Source organism: Hyaena hyaena, unplaced genomic scaffold (assembly GCF_003009895.1).
Source record: "Hyaena hyaena isolate Hyena2069 unplaced genomic scaffold, ASM300989v1 scaffold_117, whole genome shotgun sequence".
Classification (NCBI taxonomy): domain Eukaryota; kingdom Metazoa; phylum Chordata; class Mammalia; order Carnivora; family Hyaenidae; genus Hyaena; species Hyaena hyaena.
In genome coordinates, this window is record NW_024080749.1 from 299938 (window position 1) to 321957 (window position 22020).

A 22020-nucleotide genomic window follows, 5' to 3' on the forward strand; every position below is an offset into this window, starting at 1 on the left:
AAACCAAGAGTCGGGTGCTTAACAGACTGAGCCACCCAGATGCCCCTGGCCTTCCTTGTTTTAAATGCAGTACACTGAGGAGGGCACTTGTTGGGATGAGCACTGGGTGTTGTATGCAAGCGATGAACCACAGGAATCTATCCCAAAAACCAAGAGCACACTTTACACACTATATGTTAGCCAATTTGACAATAAATTATAATAAACAAACAAACAAATAAATAAATGCAGTGACTATAAACACAAATCCTTCAAGGACCAAGCCAGCAATGAATTAAGAAATGAAGGAAAGAAGGTGAAATAATACAGAGTGGGGAGAGCTGTAGAAAACCCCAGAAGGGTGCCCTGTCTAGAGAGGGCAGTGGATGTTCGGCTCGGGTAAGTGGTGCCACAATGAATCTTGGCCTGGTGGTATCAGTTGCCAGTTTTTCAAGTGAGGCTTAAAATGTATATCGTACATAAAATCATCTGATCCTTATAGGTTTGCAATTGTTTAAAGGTTGGCCATTAAATCTGCTTTTAAGATCGCGGTATGGGCCAGATTCTGAAACCTCCAGATGTTGGTTTCTGTGTGCCATCGATAGACTGGCTCATGGAGCCTCTCTGCCAAAGCCACACAGTAGCCCTGACGCTGAGGACGTATATTGGCAGGCGTGATGGTCAGGGCTTCTGTAGAGACCGGGTGCTTGTCTTGTGTGCTCAAGCCAGATACACGTTGGTCATCGCCACACGGTAAACCACAGGTGCTTCCGTTTAAAGGATCATTATTAGGCTGCCCCCAGTGATGAAGAACACCGAGACTCTGAGGGATTCCGGCAGTCACCCAGTGTCCTCCATACTGTCCCCTTCACTGCCCACGGGCCTTCGCACCACATGACTTATTAAGTCACCCAAAAGCCTCTAGACCACCTGTTCAAAAAATTTTTATTGTCAGTCAGGTGAGTGTGACAGGATTGCTAACTTTGTGAGGAAGAAGTCCTTGGGACACCTGGGTGGCTCAGTCAGTGAAGCATCCGACTTCAGCTTGGTCATGATCTCATGGTTCATGAGTTCAAGCCCCATGTCGGGCTCTGTGCTGACGGTTCAGAGCCTGGAGCCTGCTTTGGATTCTGAGTCTCCTTCTCTCTCTGCTCCTCCCTCCCCACCCCTCAAAAATAAATAAATACATTAAAAAAAATTCTTAATGTTAAAAAAAAGAAATGCTTGTAATAGTTGGTGGCTTGTAGCCACATTTCCATGGCCGTCACCTCTTGGTATAATTACGATAATCTCTTTTTACATAAGCAATTTTTTAAAAACTAGCTCCTCTCACTAGCCAAGCCTGACCATTTTAAAAGAAAAATAAATCTCTCTAAATTACAAGAGTAATACATGCCTGTGAAAAACTCAAACAAGCCCAGGTACATAGAGCAAAAACCCAAAGTTTCTGTTTCTCCTATTCTATGCCAGGACGTAGCGACATCAGCAAATTTGGGGTGTTTTTTATCCAGGGTCTTCTCTTTTTTTTGCATCTGCACACACAAGCACATGCACACACACACACACACACACACACACAAATGTGCATTTTGTGTATTTTAGTAGCTTACACATAAATAGCAAGATGCTATACGTACATACTGTTCCCTATTATTCTGGGACTTGCTTTGTTTATTAGATGCTGTGTGTTGGAGGTGATTTCTGTGAAGTTTTCCACCCGACTTTTAGCTTGTAGATGATTCATGAATATATGCATGAAGTATAACGAAAACTGCTTGCCTTAGATTTGGAAGTTTATTTAGAGACCTTAAAATTGTGATAAACAAGTGCTACTTTTCTACCCAGAGCTATGTAATAAACACAGTCTTAGAAAATGTTATGTTTGCTGAATTTGTGCTTGGAATCCATTATAAAAATGCCCAGGAAATTGGTTATTGGAAATGACTCAACAATGAGTGATATTCATAGGAAATGTTCTTTAGGAATAAAAATGATCATCCCTAAAATACCACTTGTAAAGAGTCAAATGCATGCACACATATATATATGTATATGTAATTTGTCTTAAATTGGAGCACTCAGCATATGACCTTGATTAACCCCAGCACAAGCCTGATGGAATGGGAAGAAATTGTTCACTTTTCTTTATTGGATGTTTTGATGTTTTATCAAATCATAAGCCAAAGAGAAGGACTGACTTACAATTGGTGAGCATGAAGGATCTCTCCCTTCCTCTGGGTTCTCTGGGTAGGTATAGCATGCTAAACTGTACAGTGTTCCTCATAAAGTGCTCAAAATCCACCAAAACTTATTGGAAGAAAAGTATTCTGTGTCATATGGCTTGATTCAACTGGATTCAAACCAAGAAATCCTGGCTGAAATCAAACTTAACCAACATGCACGCTTGTGAGAGTAAGCATCCTGGGCCAGTCCTCAAATGTTCGCTGCAGCGGAAATCCAAGATCCCAGCCTTTTTTCCTTATTGCCTCCCTTCTTTCTGCCTCATTTGCAGGAACATCACCTGTAACCGTTTTCTTTTAAAGCAAGGTTTTAAGCTGAAATTTCTCCCAGCCTGAAAGGGTTTTTTTTTTTTCCCCTCCCTAAGAGAATTTATGTTTAATGATTTATTAAAAGTGTCCAAGCAGGGGGGAAAAATGGTTTTCATTAGAGAGAAGCAGAGTAGCACCCTGAACAATGCAACATGAGTTTTATGCTTTACATTTCAAAATTTTGGCAAACTGCTTAGTGCATGGAGCCTAGGGCTTTGATTAATTTATCAACAAATGATATGTCGCTAGTCGGCTAAGGCTATTACTCCTCAGGTGTTTTACATAGCGCACATGAAAATATACAAATAAGCATTAAAAAAAAAACCTGCCAGCAATCCAATTCATATACAGTGGTTTGCAAATTCTAAAACGTTTGTGTGCCAAGAGTTCGCTTGGATCTCAGAATGTATTACCCATACAGAGTGACCAGATTTCCAGCAGAGCCCAGGAAGCGGTTTGATTGATCATGAGGTGAAATATTATCAATAGAGTCACTGAGTTCCAGAATCTCTTAGGAAGCCCAGACTATGCAGCCCTGTCCGACACCCCATGGGGCTGGGGCGGGTGGGGGCTTAGGGAGGTGGGGTGGGAACTGGTGGTTTCCATGGCAGCAAGAACTGGGCGGAGCCTGTCGGTTTCCACGTTCTGCCGATTCCTGGATATTTGAGTTTAGGCTTCTGCAGGCCACAAGTAATGAAATGGGGGAACTTGAGACCCGGAGTTAGAGGGGACCGCAGGAAGAGCCTCCCAATGACTGAAGCAGGCACTGTAGAACCGACTGGGGGCGGGGTGGGGGGGAGGAATGTGCTCCCCACGCCTGCTCCCTGCACATCTGCCGTGTTTCTTCCCCAGCACGTGGCTGAGTGGTCTGCTTCGAGGTGTAGGCTCTGGTTTCTAAATTTTCTTCTCTTTCGTTCAGCAGACGCTGACTGGGGTCTCAGAATCCGAATTTCCAAAGAGGAAGCATTTGGGGAGCCAAATTAGGTCAAGTGTCCAGCCCAAGGCCAGCTCACTCTGGCTCAGATTCGGGGGAGGGGTTTGGGGGAAACCCAGGGCTCCAACATGGCCACCAACCTCTTCTCCTGTCCCTCTTCCTTCCCACAGGGGAGCCAGCGTGTGCAGGGGAAGGGAATTCTCCCCAGAAGAGCAGCGTCGGATTCAGACCCTGCAAAAAGTATCCAATACATTTTGTAATTTGGGGAAAAAAAATCAAATAAAATGGAAGTAAAACCGCTTGCCTCTCAAGGTTGTAGAATTTATGTGTAAGGATTTGAAAATGCGTTGTAAACTCTAAGCGTTCTAAAAGTGGTGAGATTTTACTCTTAGTCTAGATCAACAGTCATTGAATGAGGATTGGTGGAGCACTTAGTTCATGCCGGGGATACTTTCCAATACAGACATAAAGAAGAAAGACAAACCCTGGGACAAGAACGTAATGTAGTAATAGAATAAATTCTGGAGTCAAATAGACCTGCACTGAATCCCCCTGCCACTTACACTTAGGGGCTTTGGACACATTTCGTCCCTCTGAGCCTCAGTTTTCTCATCTATAAAGTGGGAGTGTTACTCCTTAGCACAGCCTCTACGGCCCTACCTGATCCAGCCTCTGCTCACCCCTCCCCAGTCAGTCCTTGCCCTCACGTTCAGGTTCAAGTGTCTCCTACCTTGCTGGCCTCTGGTGGCTCCCCCAACCTGCTGGACTTGGGCCTGCCTCACGGCCTTACAGCCACAGTTCCCTCTGCCTGGAAATAGCCCTTCTCAGAGGCAACCCTCTTACCTAAATGTCTTCCCCCTCACCGTGCTCCTCACCCCTCACCGTGCTCCTCACCCCTCACCGTGCTTCTCACCATAGTACTTATACTCCCTAAAACCACATATTCACTTGATTTCTTATTAGCTGGGTCCCCCGCTAAAATAGAAGTTCCATGATCCAAGGGCACTGGGGTTTTCTTGAACTTCTGTGACCCCGAGCCTAGAACAGTACCTGATATTAATAAATGTACATACTGTCACACAGGTAGAGTCCCATGTGACAAGAGAGGAAGAAGAGGCTGGAGCGACACTCCCACAAGCCAAGGACCACCAAGGAAAACTGCATTTACTGGGAAGAGTCTCTACTGCTCTGAGAACACCTCCCCCCCACCGCCCCCCAGTTCACCTTGGGTTGGATGGGTTTTCCAGACCAGGTTTGGTCCCTTTCCCTACCTCCAAAGTAGTCCTGTGGCTTCCAAAGGCACTCCAGAACCAGAATCAGCTGTCTGACACCTTGAACTCTGGACCAGAGCTGCCTGAACATGACGTTCACATCAGGAAGAGCATTGTTTGGAAGCACCCCAAATGTTCTGCGGTAGATGACTGGTAAGATAAATTCTAATGTCTCTTCCACTGATACGGCATAATCTCCAAATATATCATAAGTAAGAAAAACAAGACAGAACATTATGTAAAGAATATTACCATTTGTGTAAAAAAAAAAAAAACAGATTCACATTTGCTTGTTTATGCAATTAAGTAAAATTCCACTTGAAAAAGCCTTTTAAAAAAGCAGTATTATTGGGGCACCTAGGAGGCTCAGTAACGACTTCGGCTCAGGGCATGATCTCACGGGTCATGAGTTCGAGGCCCACGTTGGGCTCACTGCTGTCAGTGCAGAACCCGCTTCGGATCCTCTGTCCCATTTTCTTTCTCTCTGCCCCTCCCCTGCTTGTGCTCTCTCAAAAACTAAATAAACATTTTTTAAAAATTGAAATTATCGAAATGGTCCTGCAGTGAGTCTCGATATCCCTGGCTTCTCTCTGCCTCCAGGTACCATTTATCCAACAGCCCGCCTTCCAAGTCATTGTCTGGAAGCCTTTTTTTTCTCACGCCCTTCATTTGCTTTTCAGTGACTTCTCAGTACCTCAGACTTACACCACAAACTTTATAATCCGCCATTCAGGGCCCCCTGCATACAGACACAATTTCTCTCTCCAACGACACTCCGCCACACGGTCCAGGGACTCTCCCCTCCAACCAGCACCAAGTGCTCACTGGCCCCAGACACAGCGGCCATTTTTGTATGACCGAGGGCTTTTGACAAGAATGAGTGGTGAATTTTGCCAAATGGCTTTTCTGCACGTGTTGCAATGAGCCTGTATTCGTTTCTCAGGGCTGCTGGGACAAAGCGCCGCAAACAGGGTGGCTTAAAAGAAATTCGTTAATTCACAGCTGCGGAGGCTGGATGCCTGAGCTGTGGATGTCGGCAGGGCCATGGTCCTTCTGAAACCCCTTTGGGGAGTCCTTCCTTGCCTGTCACTAGTTTCTGAGCAGCACACGAGTCCCCATGGATTGATGGATCGGGGCCCGCCTACTCCAGGTTGACCTCACCTTAACTCACTACACCTGCAGTGACTCTGTTTCCAAATAGGGTCACATTCTGAGGTACAGATGTGAGGACTCCAACATATCTTTTGGGGGAGACACAATTCAACCTGCATAAGAAATCATTTGACTTTTCTCCTTAGTGCTATTAATAGGATGGATAATACTCATAGATTTTTGTTGTTATTTAACTATACTTATTAAGGTTATGACTGGAACAAATTGCACTTAGCCGCAATATGTTCTGTTTTAAATGGACTTCTGGATTTCACCTGTTGATATCTTAAGGTTTTTGAACCCTATTCGGAAGTGAGAATATTCTGTTGTTTTCCTTTTGATGTTTCCAGTTTTGAGATCAATATCATAATGACTTTATAAAAGGAACATTGGAAAATTCTGTCTTCTGGAATAAGTGACATTGAGATTATCCATTCTTGAAAGGTTGGGGTAGAATTTCCCTGTGGTATTATCTAGGCTAAGTGCTTTTTATGGGGGAGAATTTGAACCCCTTTATCTAGTTCTGTAGGCTGGACCTAGTGACTTGCTTCCAATAAGTAGAATATGATTGGACTATCGGCATATGACCTCCAATATCAGATTATAAAAGATGACCACCTTGTCTTTCTCTGATCCTCTCTGTCTCTGGTTTTCTCAGAAGGACGGAAGGAAGCTGGTGGGCTGTGAGCTGTCCTATGGAGAGACCCATATGGCAAGAAAGAGGGTGGCCTCTGGCCAAGAGTCCACAAAGAATGGAAACTTACCAATCACCACTTAAGTGATTTTGGCAGCTGGTCTATCTTCAACTGAGCCTTGAGGTGACTGAGACCTTGTGAGAAACCCAGAGCCAGAGGACCCAGTTAAGATGCTCCTTGGATTCCTGACCCACAGAACCCTCTCGATAATAAATGTTGCTGTTTTAAGTCACTATTTGTGGGACAATTTGTTACACAGCAGTAGATAACCAATACACAATCCCAACCCTGGCGACCTGTCCTGACCTAGGAAGTACTGCCAGTTTGAAAACTGAATGGTCTAGCTGTCATTTGGAAGTGACTTGCTCCATAGAGAGAGAACTCTAAAAGAATTTAAAATGCAATAATGCCATCAGTACCAAAGTTTTTCATTTGAAAGGCCTTTTAACATCATGTTCGTTTAATTTACTCATTTTGACTCAATAAAGATATGACAGTTTTCCCTTCAAATTTACTTATACTTAGTTCTTTCTTCTAAAAAAAGAATTGTATCTGCACATGAGTATTTAGAATGTGTCAAATTAAATACAGACTGCCTAGATAAAAATTGAGCAGGTTATGGGTTGAATTATAACATAGATTTATATTATACAACATTTAAACCACCATTTGTTTGATTTCCATCCACCAAAGATCTGTCCTCTCTTCTTTCACAGAAATATAGTCTAAGGTGGACGTAAGCTGGCCTTCTAAATTTTTTTTATGTTTTTATTTTCTTTTTCTTTTTTTTTTTTAATTTCTAGGAGAGAGAGAGAGAGAGACAGCGTGAGCAGGGGAGGGTCAGAGAGAGAGGGAGTCACAGACTGAAACAGGCTCCAGGCTCTGAGCTGGCCGTCAGCACAGAGCCCGACGCGGGGCCCGAACCCACGAACCACGAGATCATGACCTAAGCGAAAGTCGGACGCTTAACCGACTAAGCCACCCAGGCGCCCCAGTTTTTATTTTCTTTTTGAGAGAGAGACAGAGCGTGACTGGGGGAAGGGCCGAGAGAGAGGGAGACAGAATCTGAAGCAGGCTCCAGGCTCTGAGCTGTCAGCACAGAGCCCGACGCGGGGCTTGAACTCACGGAGTGAGTATCATGACCTGAGCTGAAGTCAGACACCTAACCAACTGAGCCACCCAGGTGCCCCATAAGCTGTCCTTCTAAAGATAACATTTCCAAGCCTGTCTTGGGCCATGTACCTATGTTCTTACTGATGCAACATAGATTGCTGTTTAGGACAGTCGCTGGATTTCAGATGTGCCCATAACCCAGCTTCAATCACGCAGAGGAGGACAGTTATCATTGGTCCCAGGGGAAGTGGAACAATAAGATGGCAAGATGTTGGTGTGCCGTTTCGAAGGGCACATGCATCCCAATGTTTATATCAGCGCTATCAACAGTAGCCAAAGTACGGAAGCATCATGGAGCAGAACTTTCCGCACCCAGACCCCTCACCTGGGAACTGTCACATGAAAGGGAAAGAAAATAACTATGTTCTTGAAGTCACTGGATTTTGGGGTCTCTTCGTTACAGCAGCTTAACCTTCACTCTGATGAATACATCCATCATTGCTCCTTTAAAATATGTCCCTTAGTAATTACTATATATACACAACTAAGCAAAGTGCAAATACCTTGATTTCTGCCCTGGGCCGGGGTGGGGAGAAACAGCAAAATGTCTTTCTCCCGGGTGTGACTAGTGTTAAACTGTCCAAAAGGCTACAGATTATTTTTCCTGCGTCCACTTTATTTCTATGCATGACTTCAGGCTACCATGTAACTTCTCCACTAGACGTTAGGCCCTTCAGCCTACCTTTCGCTTCTCAAAGACGATGATTTCTGTTAGATTGGTTGGGAAATTTATTGTCAGACTATCAGCCTGTGCCTTCGAAGACAGGGTGGGGGACAGGTCTGGGGGAGCACACGGATCACTGCCAGAGGTCAACAGCTTTTCAGTCTCACTTGAGATGTTCAGGGTCAAGTCCTCCTGAAGATTCCTTCCTAAGTTGAGTGCTTCTGGCACATGCTATGCCTCTGTCACCCAGTTGCCCTCTAGAGCTTTCTCACAATAGCCTTGTAAGGCAGGAAGCACGGGTTATTATTTCAACACGGGGAAAGACTGAGACACACTGGGACATCACAAGCCACTAGAAGCCAGAGCCAGTATGGGGTTCTCCAAGGAGACAAAATGCACTGTGTGAATGGGCAATTCTTTGGCTTTATGTCAAATGTGCTGTGTCTGCCCTGCTTCTTTTTTCTAATTGAGAGGAAGGAGAACTGAAGCATTAAACTTCAGAGATACATCACTTCAGTGTCCTCAAGGGAGAATCTATTTCTTTAACACATAAAAAGAACAGGTCATGAACTACTCCAACTTTAGCTTTTAAAACTAAACTATATGGGAATGCAAACTGGTGTCGCCACTCTGGAAAACAGGATGGCAGGTTAATTGTTTAATTTTTTTTAAATATATTTTTTAAATTTATTTCTAGGAGAGAGAGAGAGAGACAGCGTGAGCAGGGGAGGGTCAGAGAGAGAGGGAGATACAGACTCTGAAATAGGCTCCAGGCTCTGAGCTGGCAGTCAGCACAGAGCCTGACGCGGGGCTTGAACCCACGAACCGCAAGATCATGACCTAAGCGAAAGTTGGACGCTTAACCGACTAAGCCACCCAGGCGCCCCAATTGTTTAATTAAACAATTAAAACTAGAACTACCCTATGACCCAGCAATTGTACTACTAGGTATTTATCCAAGGAATCTAGGTGTGCTGTTTCAAAGGGCACATGCACCCCAATGTTTATAGCAGCACTATCGACAATAGCCAAAGTATGGAAAGAGTCCAAATGTCCATGGACAGATGAGTGGATAAAGGAGATGTGTATACACACAATGGAGTATTACTCAGCAATCCAAAAGAATGAAATCTTGTCATTTACAACTATGTAGGTAGAACTAGAGGGTATTATGCTAAGCAAAATTAGTCAGAGAAAGACAAATATAGGACTTCACTCACATGAGGACTTTAAGATACAAAACAAATAAACATAAGGGAAGGGAAGCATAAAGAATATTAAAAAAAACAGGGAGGGGAACAAAACATAAGAGACTCCTAAATGGAGAATGAACAGAGGGTGCTGGAGGGGGCGTGGGAGGGGGGATGGGCTAAAGGGGTAAGGGGCGTTAAGGAATCTACTCCTGAAATCATTATTGCACTATATGTTAACTAACTCGGATGTAAATTTAAAAAAATAAATTAAAGGGGCGCCTGGGTGGCTCAGTTGGTTAAGCCTCCGACTGGCTAAGGTCATGATCTCACGGTTCGTGGGTTCGAGTCCCGCATCAGGCTCTGTGCTGACAGCTAGCTCGGAGCCTGGAGCCTGCTTCAGATTCTTTGTCTCCCTCTCTCTCTGACCCTTCCCTACTCGTGCTGTCTCTCTCTCTCTCTCAGAAATAAATTTTAAAAAACATTAAAAAATTAAAAGAAATTTGTTCATGCTAAAAAAATAAACAATAAAAAATAAATTAAAGAAAAAAAGAAAAACTAAACTGTAGAGTTTGGTCCCAGTGGCTGTAAATGGGGAGAGGGGCCTTCTGCTTCCGGGGACCCCGCATCTCCACCTGCTTGTGACAGCAGCCCTGTGCTCCTTCTGTAAGTTAAGCATCTCCCAAATTTCACTGCTTTCTTTGCCACCTTGATTTTGCTCTCCGTCAGGCTTGGGAAGGAGCGCAGAAGCTCAGGCATGAGGGAGACCAGCTCATCCTCCAACGCTGCGTCCCTAAGACTTCCTGACCTAAAAAGACAACTGGAGGAAGGGGAAGGCGGCAGGTGTTTGCGCTTAGTCATTTGTGCGACTAAATCCTCAGGCGGTTTTGCACGGCTCCCGGGCTGTGACCCGAGCAGAGGCCTGGGATTGAGCGCTTGCTGCAGACGGAGCAGCTGCGCCTAATTCGACCGCGCCTCTCCCTCCACGTGAGCACGCGCAGAGGCCCTCCCGGGGGGCGGGGGGGGGGTGGTCTGGGCGCTGCTAGGCGATTCCAGCGCGAGGCACCCAAACCAAGGACGTTCCCTTTGCGCCTCCTCTGCTGGGATCCTTAAAACGGGCTGGGCTTCAGCTGCGGTGAGATATCACATCCTCCTCCCAGCCCTACACCTTGATCCCTCGGGGTCTAAAGGTCACGAAGGCTCTCCTTCTGTCTGTCCAGCGCTCTCGCCTAACGTAATGAGAGGCAGAGCAGAAAAAAGGAAGTGGAAGGGAGAGGCGGCAGCATCCTTCTCAGTGCGGAAAATCCAGAAGGAACAGCGTTTCCTCCACGCCCGTCCGAAAGTGCTCAGCAGCTGTGCAATCACAAGGGCAGAGGCAAGGGCTCGGGAGGGTGATTCAGGGTGTACGCTCAGCCTCCTCCGTCCTTGAGCAAGGTCGAGGAGGTCGGGCCTCGGGGAGACGCTGCCCCAGTTTGGAAAGAACTTGAGACTCTTCCTTAGGGGGCCGGTGCTTGCAGGAAGCAGGCGGAGAAAAGGCAGGTGTAGACCGCTGGGTGCGGGAGGGAAGGCAACCCGACCTCAGGCTGGGCTCAACCGGGAAAAGTGGGGTGTCTGCGGGACCCGCCCGCGCGTGGCAGGAAGGACTCGCTCGGGTCCGCAAGTGCTCCGCCGCTGCCATTAGGTGGCACGTCTTCGCCAGCCCGAAGGGACTGGGGGCGCGGCGCGCGAGGAGGGGGTGCGGTTTAGACACCTGTGCGCCTCCGCCCAGAGGCGCCCGGGCCGGACGCTGGGGACCGCCCGAGCCCGTCGGAGCCCGCGGGGAGGGGTGGCAGGGCGGGACATGCCCGACGCAAGGTGGAGGCCGCCACCTGGGCGCCCGCGCGCGGGGCGGCGCTAGGACCCGAGCGGCGCACCTGTTGGCTGGCGCCCCGGGCCCCGCCCGCCCTCCGCCGCGAGCGGCCACCCGGCGAGAGCGAGTGCGGCGGGGACACAGCGAGCCGAGGGCATCGGCGCGGCGGCGGCGGCGGCGGCGGCCCCGGGCTCACGATGGCCGAGCTGCTGCGGAGCCTGCAGGATTCGCAGCTCGTCGCCCGCTTCCAGCGCCGCTGCGGGCTCTTCCCGGCGCCGGATGAAGGCGCCTCCGAGAACGGCGCGGGCCCCGCGGAGGACGCGGCGCGGGCGCCCGGGCTCGGGCATCCCTCTTCTGCCCGCGGCAAGGGCGGCGGGGGGCTGGCCAACGGGCTGCGGAGAGTCTCGGCCCCGCAGGTAACCGCTGCCAGGTGTTCCCCGGGGTGGGGGCGGGGGCAGCCCGCGGACGCGCTGGTCCGGCCGACTCCGCGGCGCGGGGACCCAGCTCCCGGCGCCGGGCACGGAGGGGGAGGGGGGGGGGATTCCGGTCACCAGGGATGCCACCTCCAACGCTGTCGGGGGCACCCAGGTCTGTTCCGACATCAGACGCACTGGGAGCTTTAGATGCGGTCTAAAGACTTTCTGCCTCCCTGAGTGAAATTTCTGCTCGCGAATATCCTCCCAAATGTGTAAGAGTTACGTAATTGAGAAGAGGGGGGAGATGTCCTTGACGTTTCCACCGGGCCTCTCCGGGGAGAAATTCTGCGAACCCCCGCTCCCCCCGCCCCCAGGATTTTGTGAGTTTCCTCCCATCCGCCCTTCCCTGGTCCACACCCAAGGGGTGTAGCCGGGCTCCGTGTGCCCTTCACTGCTCTGCGTTTCCAGCTCAAAGGACAGAAGTGCAGGTTTAAATATTGCACCCGGAGAGGTCTGCAAACCCCACTCGCTGCCAACGCGGGGGTCAGAAACGCCACCCCTGGCCTGCCGAGTGGGTCTCTTCTTTACCCGCACCAGTGACTTTAACAGATGCTGTCAAGAAAAAGGGCTCACCGCGCTCGGCTCCAGGCGTTCAGAGTGTAGTTATACAGCCCACTGCGGCTGCGGGGAGCCGGCGTGTGTCGGCGGCGCAGTGTGGCGGGAGGGACCCAAGGGCGCGGATGTCGGCGCGCCCGGGCGGTGGGAGGGCTCTCTGCGGCCGTCACCGGTCCTGGGCATCCACAGAAGCTGCCCTTTCCCCGGGAGAGGCAGAAGGCAACGTAGTAACAATTCCATCTGCTTGGGGGGGGGAGGGGGGGAAGCCCGTTCGGTGACCAGAAGCTGGCATTTATTTACGTGTAGATTTCTAGATCTAGTAAGTGAAGAAGAACCTGGCTTCGATGTGGGAGGGGATATTGTGGGCCCTGAATTACAAAGTTTATTGGAGAGGGTGGGGGTGGAGGTGTGTTCCACTCTAGAAAAATCCTCTATAATTTTCTTTTTTTTCCAATTGTTTCTTCTCTGTCCCACATGACATCTAGTAACTTTTAATTGCTTTTAAGTTTACTTATTTATTTTGAGAGAGACAGAGACAGCGTGAGTGGGGGAGGGGCAGAGGGAGAGGGAGGGAGAGAGAGAGAGAGAGAGAGAGAGAGAGAGAGAGAGAATCCCAAGCAGGTTCGGGGCTGCCAGTACAGAGCCCAACGCAGGCTCCAACTCAGGAAACGGTGAGATCATGACCCGAGTGGAAACCACAAGGCAGACGATTAACCAGCTGAGCAGGCCAGGTGCCTCAACATCTAGTCACTTTTAGATGAATTTGAGACCCACCCACTTTTCCTCTTGCCCTGTCTTACAAATGGGACAGAGTCAGAAGATAAGAACAGTCACATACTGGAAACGTGGCACAGCTTTTCCTATGCATGCACACACACGCCATTTACACACACAGGTAGATGCATAGACTGTTTTTCGTTGCTCTCACCACACGCTTCCCTCTGTGTTTCCAATTCAGGAAGCTGAGGAGTGTGCATTTTCCCGCTAGTGCTTTTCAAACTGTTTTAAACTTACCTTTTTTTTAAAAAAAAATTTTTAATGTTTTTTTATTTCTGAGAGAGAGGCAGCATGAGCAGGGGAGGGTCAGAGAGAGAGGGAGATACAGAATCTGAAACAGGCTCCAGGCTCTGAGCTGTCAGCACAGAGCCTGAAACGGGGCTCGAACCCACGAACCGTGAGATCATGACCTGAGCTGAAGTCGGACGCTCAACCGACTGAGCCACCCTGGCGCCCCTTAAAACATTACCTTTGGTAATGAAACTAAATTCTGGACAAGGATCCTCTTGTGCTTTATTTAAAAGCACAATAAGCGAGGCCCCGGGGTGCCTTAGTCAGTTGAGTGTCTGACTTGGGCTTGGGTCATGAACTCGCAGTTTGTGAGTTCGAGCCCTGCATCAGTCTCTGTGCTGACAGCTCAGAGTCAGAGCCTGGAGCCTTCTTTAGATTCTGTCTCCCTTGTTCTTCGCCCCCCCCCCCCCCCCCCCCCCCCCCCCCCGGCTCATGCTCTGTTCTCTTTCTGTCTCTCAAAAATGAATAAATGCTAAAAGATTTTTTAAAAAAAATACAAGAAGCAGATTTCTTACAGAGAATTGTCTTCTACCTGCTTAGAAAGCCTGTGCACTCAGCGACATAGTAGGGTGGCCCCCTTTCCATTCTGACACATGACTTCACTCACTATAGATCATGAAATACTAAGAGGGAGCTAAAAATTCACGGTAAGAAGTCATTGTGTTGAGGAAGAAAATAACCCATGAGAGCATTTGATACATAAGGAGTTAATGAATGTTTTTAAAGGTGAGTCTGTTCCAGGTGATGGGGCGATTCGTATTTTGCAAGTCCAGGGAGAGTTCTCAAAGGAAAAGGATTGATACCTGCCCTGGATAATTAATAGCACCTTAAAGGGCTGGTTGGAAAACTTCTCTCCAGCAACTATCCTCCCCCCCCTCCCCCCAAACCCATGGCCTTTGGCTTCCGCCCAGCCCGTGGCCTGCCTGAGCTGCCTGTCCCTTCTCCAAATAATCCCACTCATCCCTCAGTTTCAAAGGTCAGTTCTTCAAGAGACACCTTTGCTCACCTTCCAATCTCACTCCTTCTTTTTTTTATAGGTTCTCTTTGTTTCCTGTTATCCTTCGTTATAGCACGCATCGCACTGTGCAAATATGCCTTTGTGTGGCTATCTGATTATTGCCAGTCTCCAGCGGGTGATAAGCTCTCAGAATGCAGGAAACTTGCCTGGTGTGCTCATTATTTTCTTCACATGGGAACTCAGCGAATTTCGTGAATACATGAGTGCAGACGGCAAAATAAAATCTGCCCTTTAAAAGCAAGACCAGCAGATTTCTTGCAAAGACCTCTTGCTCCAGCAAGCCGGATGGTAGGAATTCCCATCCCAAATATGACTGCACTCATTATAGATGATGAAAAAGGAAGACAGAGCTAAAAGTTCAAGATAAGACATTAAAGATTTTTTAAATTGAAGGGTAAATATTGAAAATCAGTTTTTCTCCCACATAGCCTAGAAGTCAGGCAGCTCTTGGAGGCTGATTTAAGGTCCTTCAAACAATAGAGAAGTGTTTTCTTCATTTGGGTGACTTTAGAATGCAACACATCGAATTTTTCTCATCTCCCGCGTTTGCTGGATTTATTTTCATTCTTAGAACAAATGCGGAAATGATTAAGGGCTTCGTTTACAAATTCTCATGTCACACCATCGCATTGGTAGGTTAAAGATTAACTACATCTTTTACCAACCAGGGCTGGGCCGGGTTGGCACAAAGCTGTCATTGAGTAAGTCAGAGTGGACCTCAGAGATTTCCCCATAGTCATGACTTTCACAGACAGGTCTGACTCCTAAAAGGTTAAGTGCTTTATGGAGGACGTTCCAGGTATCCATAGAGTGAGATCTTTTGACTGCCGAGTCAAAATTTCTCTCCACCGTGCACCTTCCAAGGAAAAATTCTGGGGTTTCATTTTATCTGTCTCACTGAGCAGGTATGAGGTGTAGGGGCTGGTTAGGAGCAGGGTGGGGGTCTGGCGGAAAGAGAACGTGTTGCTTTCAGCGTGCAGCAGTAACTGTAGAAGGACATTCTTGGTAGAAGCCAAGATCAAGAGGCAGGGACCCTGGGGCTGAGGAGAAGGGCAAAGACCTGGTTACAATTGTGTTTTTCTGTTCTGGGTCCAGGCCAGCCTTGGATATGATGGTATTTTGGTGTTTATCATCTTTGCTTACTCAACTCAATTACCTTCAGATAGACTCTGCAGTGTCTTTCCCCATCATTACGTTAGACTGGAGTGGTCTTTCCAAATGGTACTGGGCTCAATAAATACTTCGTGATAAGTATTGGCACATAGCTCTGGAGTTGGGTTGAGGCAGGGACCGAAGATACGTCATTTAAAGAAGTCTTTGTACTATTTCCTTCTTGAAACCTTTGGGACCCTGCAGGTCTGTCAGCCCACAAAAACCCACCCTTAATGTTACGGGCTTGCGAAAGTGCAAAGACATCTTCAGAATCAGGACACCCAGATCTGGCTCCGCCGCTGTGACTCAGGGAACTTCCCTGGGCCTCGTCTGCAAATGGGCACAGGGGGATAGAACCGTGCGTTTCCACCTGTGAGTGGCCATGAGCGTCAACTAGAGGAGCTTTAGAAACAAACAAAAAATCCACGTCCGGGGTGCAGGTCACAAGTGGAGGCTGGAGAAGCCAGCGAACAGAGGAGGGAGGCTCCAAGTTCTCTTCTCCTGGGGCTGAGCACCCTTGGGGTGTTCAAGACGAGGGTGGTGACAGTGAAGGCAGGGGTCGCAGCTGCTGCCGCATTTTGGCATGGTCATAACTCAACCGGCCAACAGATCAAACTTCCAGTTTTGATGATCTGTGATGTTCCAGTTTGAAATGGTAAAATAAGCCCCTTTGAAGGGGTAACTTTGACCATTTTTTTTTTTCTAGTTACAGATGGTGTTCAGATGATGAATCTTGGAAAAATACAAAGAAAAAGTTAAATCCATGCCCATTATACCCCTGCCCAAAGATAATCATTCAGTAAACGTTCAACCTCATTTTAAGTGGCTACGCGTTACTCCAGAGCATGGTTAGAGTAGAATTTTGTCCCTGGGCTTTTAGGTTGCTTCTGGTTTTTGAGTCAAAATAACATCTTTGTACAAGTATCTATCTTTCCACACATCTTGACTGTCTTTTTTATTTAATTAAATTTTTTTTTCTTTTTAGAGGGTGAAGGATGGAGAAGGGCAGAGAGAGAGAGAACTTGACCCCAAGACCCTGGGAACATGAACTGAGCCAAAATTAAGAGTCAGATGATCAACCAATTGAGCCACCCTGGTGCCCCTGTTTGATTGTCTTTTTTAATTAAGACATAAGTGACACATAATATTATAGTAGTTACAGGTGCACAACGGAATGATTCAATATTTGTAAGTACTGTATTGTGAAATGATCATAGTAAGTCTAGTCAATATCCATCATCACACATAATTGCAGCTTTTCTTCTGGTGATGAGAACTTTTAAGATCTACTCTCTTAGGGGCACCTGGGTGGCTCAGTCAGTTAAGCGTCCAACTTCAGCTCAGGTCATGATCTCACGGCTTGTGAGTCCGAGCCCCGTGTTGGACTCTGTTGACAGCTCGGAACCTGGAGCCTCCTTCAGATTCTGTGTCTCCCTGTCTCTGCTCCTTCCACAGCTCACACTGTCTCTTTCTCTCTCAAAAGTAAATAAACATGAAAAATTATTTTATTTTATTTTATTTTTTTAAATATTTTTTATTTATTTCTAGGAGAGAGAGAGACAGCGTGAGCAGGGGAGGGTCAGAGAGAGAGGGAGTCACAGACTGAAACAGGCTCCAGGCTCTGAGCTGGCAGTCAGCACAGAGCCCAGAGCGGGGCTCGAACCCACGAACCGCGAGATCATGACCTAAGCGAAAGTCGGACGCTTAACCGACTAAGCCACCCAGGTGCCCCTAAAAAATTTTTTAAAAAAGATCTACTCTCTTAGCAACTTTAAGATACATGTTATTAAATATAGTCACCAGGCCATACGTTACATCCTCATGATTTATTCTGTAACTTCAAGTTTGTGTTTTGTGACCACCTTCACCCATTTCACCTATTCCCACCCCCACTGCCTCTGGCAACCACCCATCTATTCTCTTATCTATAAATTCAAGTTTTTTTTGTTTGTTTGCTTCATATTTCACATTTAGCTGTTTTTTCTTATTTCACTAAGATAATGCCCTCAAGTTCTATCCGTAGTCTCACAAATGGCAAGATTTCCTTCTTGTTTACGGCCAAACATTCCTGTGTGTGTGTGTGTGTGTGTGTGTGTGTGTGTGTGTGTACAGTTGTAGCACATTTTCTTTATCCATTCACCCATCAGTGGACACTAATTTTATTTCCAAATCTCAGTTGATGTAAATAATGCTGAAATGAACATGGGAGTGCAGTTATCTTTTGGAGCTAGTGCTGTCTTTTCTTAGATAAATACGTAGAAATAGAATTGCTAGATCATATTGTATCTCTGTTTTTCATTTTTTTTAAAGGATTTTATTTTTAAGACTCTCTACACCCAGCGTAGGGCTCGAACTCATAACCCTGAGATCAAGAGTTGTATGTTCTACTGACTGAGCCAGCCAGGCGCCCCTAGTTTTAATTTTTTGAGGAACATCCATGTTGCTTCAGTAGCCGCTGCACCAGTTTACATTCCCACCAACAGTGCACACGGGTTCCCTTTGCTCCACATCCTTTCCAACACCCGTTATTTCTTGTCTTTTTGATAATGGCCTTTGTAACAGGTGTGAGGTGGTATCTCATAGTGATTTTGATTTGCATTTCCCTGATGATGAGTAGTGTGGAGCATCTTTGCATGTATCTGTTGGCCATCTGGGTGTCTTCTTTAGAAAAATGTCTTTTCAGTACCCTTCGACAGCTCAGCTGGTAGAAAGGAGGACTGTAGAGGAAGAATGTCTTTTCAGATCTGCCCATTTTTTAATCAGAGTACCTGTGAAACAATTGCTATTGAGTGGTATGAGTTCTTTATATATTTTGGATATTAATTCCCCTTATCCAAAAATATTTGCAAATATTGTCTCCCATTTGGTAGGCTGCCTTTTCATTTCGTTAATAGTTTCCTTTGCTATGCAGAAGCTTTTTTGTTTTTTGTTTTTTAGTTTATATATTTATTTTGAGAGAGAGAAAAAGAGAGAGAAGGGAGAGCAGGGTAAGGGCAGAGAGAGAAGGAGGGAGAGCAGGGTAGGGGCAGAGAGAGAATCCCAAACAGGCTCCATACTCAGCACGGAGCCCAATGCGGGGCTCGATCTCACAAACTGTGAGGTCCTGACCTGAGCCCAAGAGTTGGATGCGTAACACACTGAGCCACCCAAGGCACCTCTGTGCAGAAGCTTTTTAATTTGATGTAATCCCACTTGTTTATTTTTGCTTTTGTTGCCTTTTCTTTTGCTGTCAAATCCAAAATAAAAAAAAAATCATTGCCAAGACTGATTTCAGTCTTTGCTTATCTTCTTAACTCGAATTTCTGGATGTAGAAGTGCCAGGTAGAAACACATATATTATGGCTTTCAGCACCAAGTTGTCTCACACAAGAGGTGTACTGAGATATGTAGCTGTGAGTGTGGATTTTCTCACCCCCTAACCCCTGTCAGGTATAAACACCCTCTTTAATCTTTGGAGAAAATAGGCTACTTTCTGCTTCTTTCCCACCTTATCTTCCTTTATTTCTTGAGCAGCTACGGTGCCTCTGGGGAGGTCCTCAGCCTTAAAGATACAAAGATAAAGAAGATCTAGTTCCTGCCCTGGGAAAGCCACAAAGAAAATGGTGCAATGCAATAAAAATACCCAAATAGAACATGTAGGCTAATAATAATAATAGGATATGAGGCTGATAATAATAATCTGAAAATAACATACTAGCATAAGTATGTGGCCAGGGAGACCATAGCAAGAGTAGCTCTCCGTCCCTGGGGAAGCCTGTGAAGTCCTGAGTAAGGGCTGAAAGAACAGCAGGAATTAAATAGATGAAAATGTGAGAATCTCTTTTCTCTACCTGGAAATCTCCAATGACAAAAGATGCAGACACGTTGTCATTTTTGGTGAAGAGTGACACGTTCAGGCTGGGTAGAGTAAGGCTCCCAGCAGGAAAGAGATTAAAGGGTGATTGAAACCCTTAAAAATGGTTAGAATAGCAAATTTTATGTTATGTATATTTCGCCTTAAAAAAAGAAACACCGCTAGTCCTACTTCACCTTCAAGTAAGAAAAACCTAACTGCCCTCTCCTTACGTACGTGTTGCACAGCGTACGATAGGTGGAAAAGGAGGAGGAAAAGGAGTAATTTTTCAGTACGGAAACCTGGCAGACACCACCTGGGCCAGGTAACCAGTGTTAACATCAACAGTGGTAAGTCGTGTTGACAGTATGTGGTTTTGATGCGTGTTGAAATTATACACTCTTGACACATGTTGAAAATGGCGCATCACGTGTGTGGTCTTATTTCAGTCTAATCATGAGAAAGACACCAGCCAAACCCTAGTTGAGAGGCATTTTACAAAATCCCTGGCCTTCATTCTTCAAAATTGTCAAAGTCGTAAGTAACAAGAAAAGTGTGACAAATGTCTTAGCCAGGAGAAGACACGAAAACTACATGTAATTGTGGTATCCTGGATGGGACCCTGGAATAGAAAAAGGTGTTAGGTAAAAAGAAAGTCTGAATAAAGTATGCAATTTAGTTAATAAAAAGGCACCTGAGGTTCCTGGGTGGCTCAGTCGGTTAAGTGTCCCACTTCAGCTCAGGTCATGATCTGGTGGTTCATGGGTTCGAGCCCTGCATTGGGGTCTGTGCTGACAGCTCAGAGCCTGGAGCCTGCTTCGGATTCTGTGTCTCCATCTCTTTCTGCCCCTCCCTCCCTCTCAAAAATAAATAAACATTAAAAAAATATTTTAAATGCATCAGTGAATCTTCTGCAAATTGAAAACTGCTCTAAAAAATAAAGTCTATTTAAATGTTTTCAAAAACATGGTAGGTAATTGGAAGGAGTTCAAAGATGGGATCATTTACCAAAGGTGTAGGCAGTGTGGAAAAAAGCAACATGGGAAGGTAAGCATCTTGAAGCAAATTACTTCAGCCTCAAAAAGCCAGAGGAGGGGCATCTGGGTGGCTCAGTCGGTTGGGTGTCTGACTTCGGCTCCGGTCATGGTCTCACTGTTCATGGGTTCGAGCTCCGCATTGGGCTCTGTGCTGACAGCCAGCTTGGAGCCTGGAGCCTGCTTCACATTCTGTGTCTCCCTCTCTCTCTTACCCTCCCCTGCTCACTCCGTCTGTCTGTCTCTCTCTCTCTCTCAGAAATAAAAATAAATAAATAATAAATAAATTTACATCCAAGTTAGCATATAGAGCAACAATGATTTCAGGAGTAGATTCCTTAACGCCCCTTACCTATTTAGCCCATCCCCCCTCCCACAGCCCCTCCTGCAACCCTCTGTTTATTCTCCATATTTAGGAGTCTCTTATATTTTGTCCCCCTCCCTGTTTAAAAAAAAAACAACAAACATTAAAAATAAATATTAAAAAAAAAAAAAAAGCCAGAGGAGAAGATAAGCTTCTGTTAAGCCCAGACCCGGTGAGAGCTTAGCTGCCAGAGAGAGAGAGACTCCTGACAGGAGCCAAGACCGTTAGTAGAGAAACAGAGCCACAGCCCGGCAGGAGGAGAGGGGGAGATCTACTACAAACTCACTCTCCAGGCGCCCTCTCCTATCTTGCCAGGGCCTCCCTTGGGCCAAATTCAGTCAGAAGCCAGGGAGACTGGGAGGCTGCCTGATGCAGTCCACATAGGCCAGCCTCCCTGGAGAGAGGTGGAGAGTGGACCCCGAAAGACAGATGGAGAGCGTCGAGCCCAGTTTGCACGGAGAAACACGTGTGATACGGGCTGGCGTCTGGGGCGAGAGCCAGAGTTCAGGCTGAAGCCCGAGTGTGGCTTCCTGCAGAATGGGTGTCTGCTCTGTAGCTAGGGGGATGGCAAATCGATTTCGTGCCGTGTGCCAAGACAGAACTGGTGACTGGGACACGGTGATAGGAAACGTTCTCGGGGCGGCACTGTGTCTAAGGGGAAAGAGCATGGGGTTGAATGGTGGTGTCTGTGGGGCTTCCTGAGGGAGCCTGGTGCTGAAGCATTTAAAAAATGGTGAACCAGAGGAGCGCCTGGGTGGCTCAGTCAATTAAGCGTCTGACTTCGGCTCAGGTCACGATCTCACAGTTTGTGAGTTTGAGCCCCGCAATGGGTGGGCTCTGGGCTGACAGGCAGCTCCGAGCCTGGAATCTGATTCGGATTCTGTGTGTCTCTCTCTCTCATTCTGCCCTTCTCCCACTCACTCTCTCTCTCAAAAATAAATAAACGTTAAAAATTTTTTTAATAAAAAAATAGTAAACAGCAGACATGGCACTAACATGAAATCAAGGCTTCGTGTCTGTGTGGGGTTCTTCAGATACTTTTGACTGTCACCTTCACCCACAACC

At 46.8% G+C, this 22020-nt stretch overlaps 1 protein-coding gene and 1 long non-coding RNA gene across 2 annotated transcripts in view; both read left to right on the forward strand.

Moving 5' to 3' along the window:
• The first annotated feature begins 4551 nt into the window (after positions 1–4551).
• LOC120234840 lies at positions 4552–6812 on the forward strand. Its single transcript, XR_005529214.1, has 2 exons — positions 4552–4886; positions 6544–6812. It is a non-coding gene; the product is annotated as an uncharacterized LOC120234840 (long non-coding RNA).
• Positions 6813–11653: 4841 nt separating this feature from the next.
• Positions 11654–22020, forward strand: part of SGPP2 (sphingosine-1-phosphate phosphatase 2) — a 119450-nt gene continuing 109083 nt past the window's right edge. Inside the window, exon 1 of the mRNA XM_039236843.1 lies at positions 11654–11872. Within this exon, the coding sequence (XP_039092774.1) occupies positions 11654–11872 (219 nt within the window). The remainder of the gene's footprint in view (positions 11873–22020) is intronic.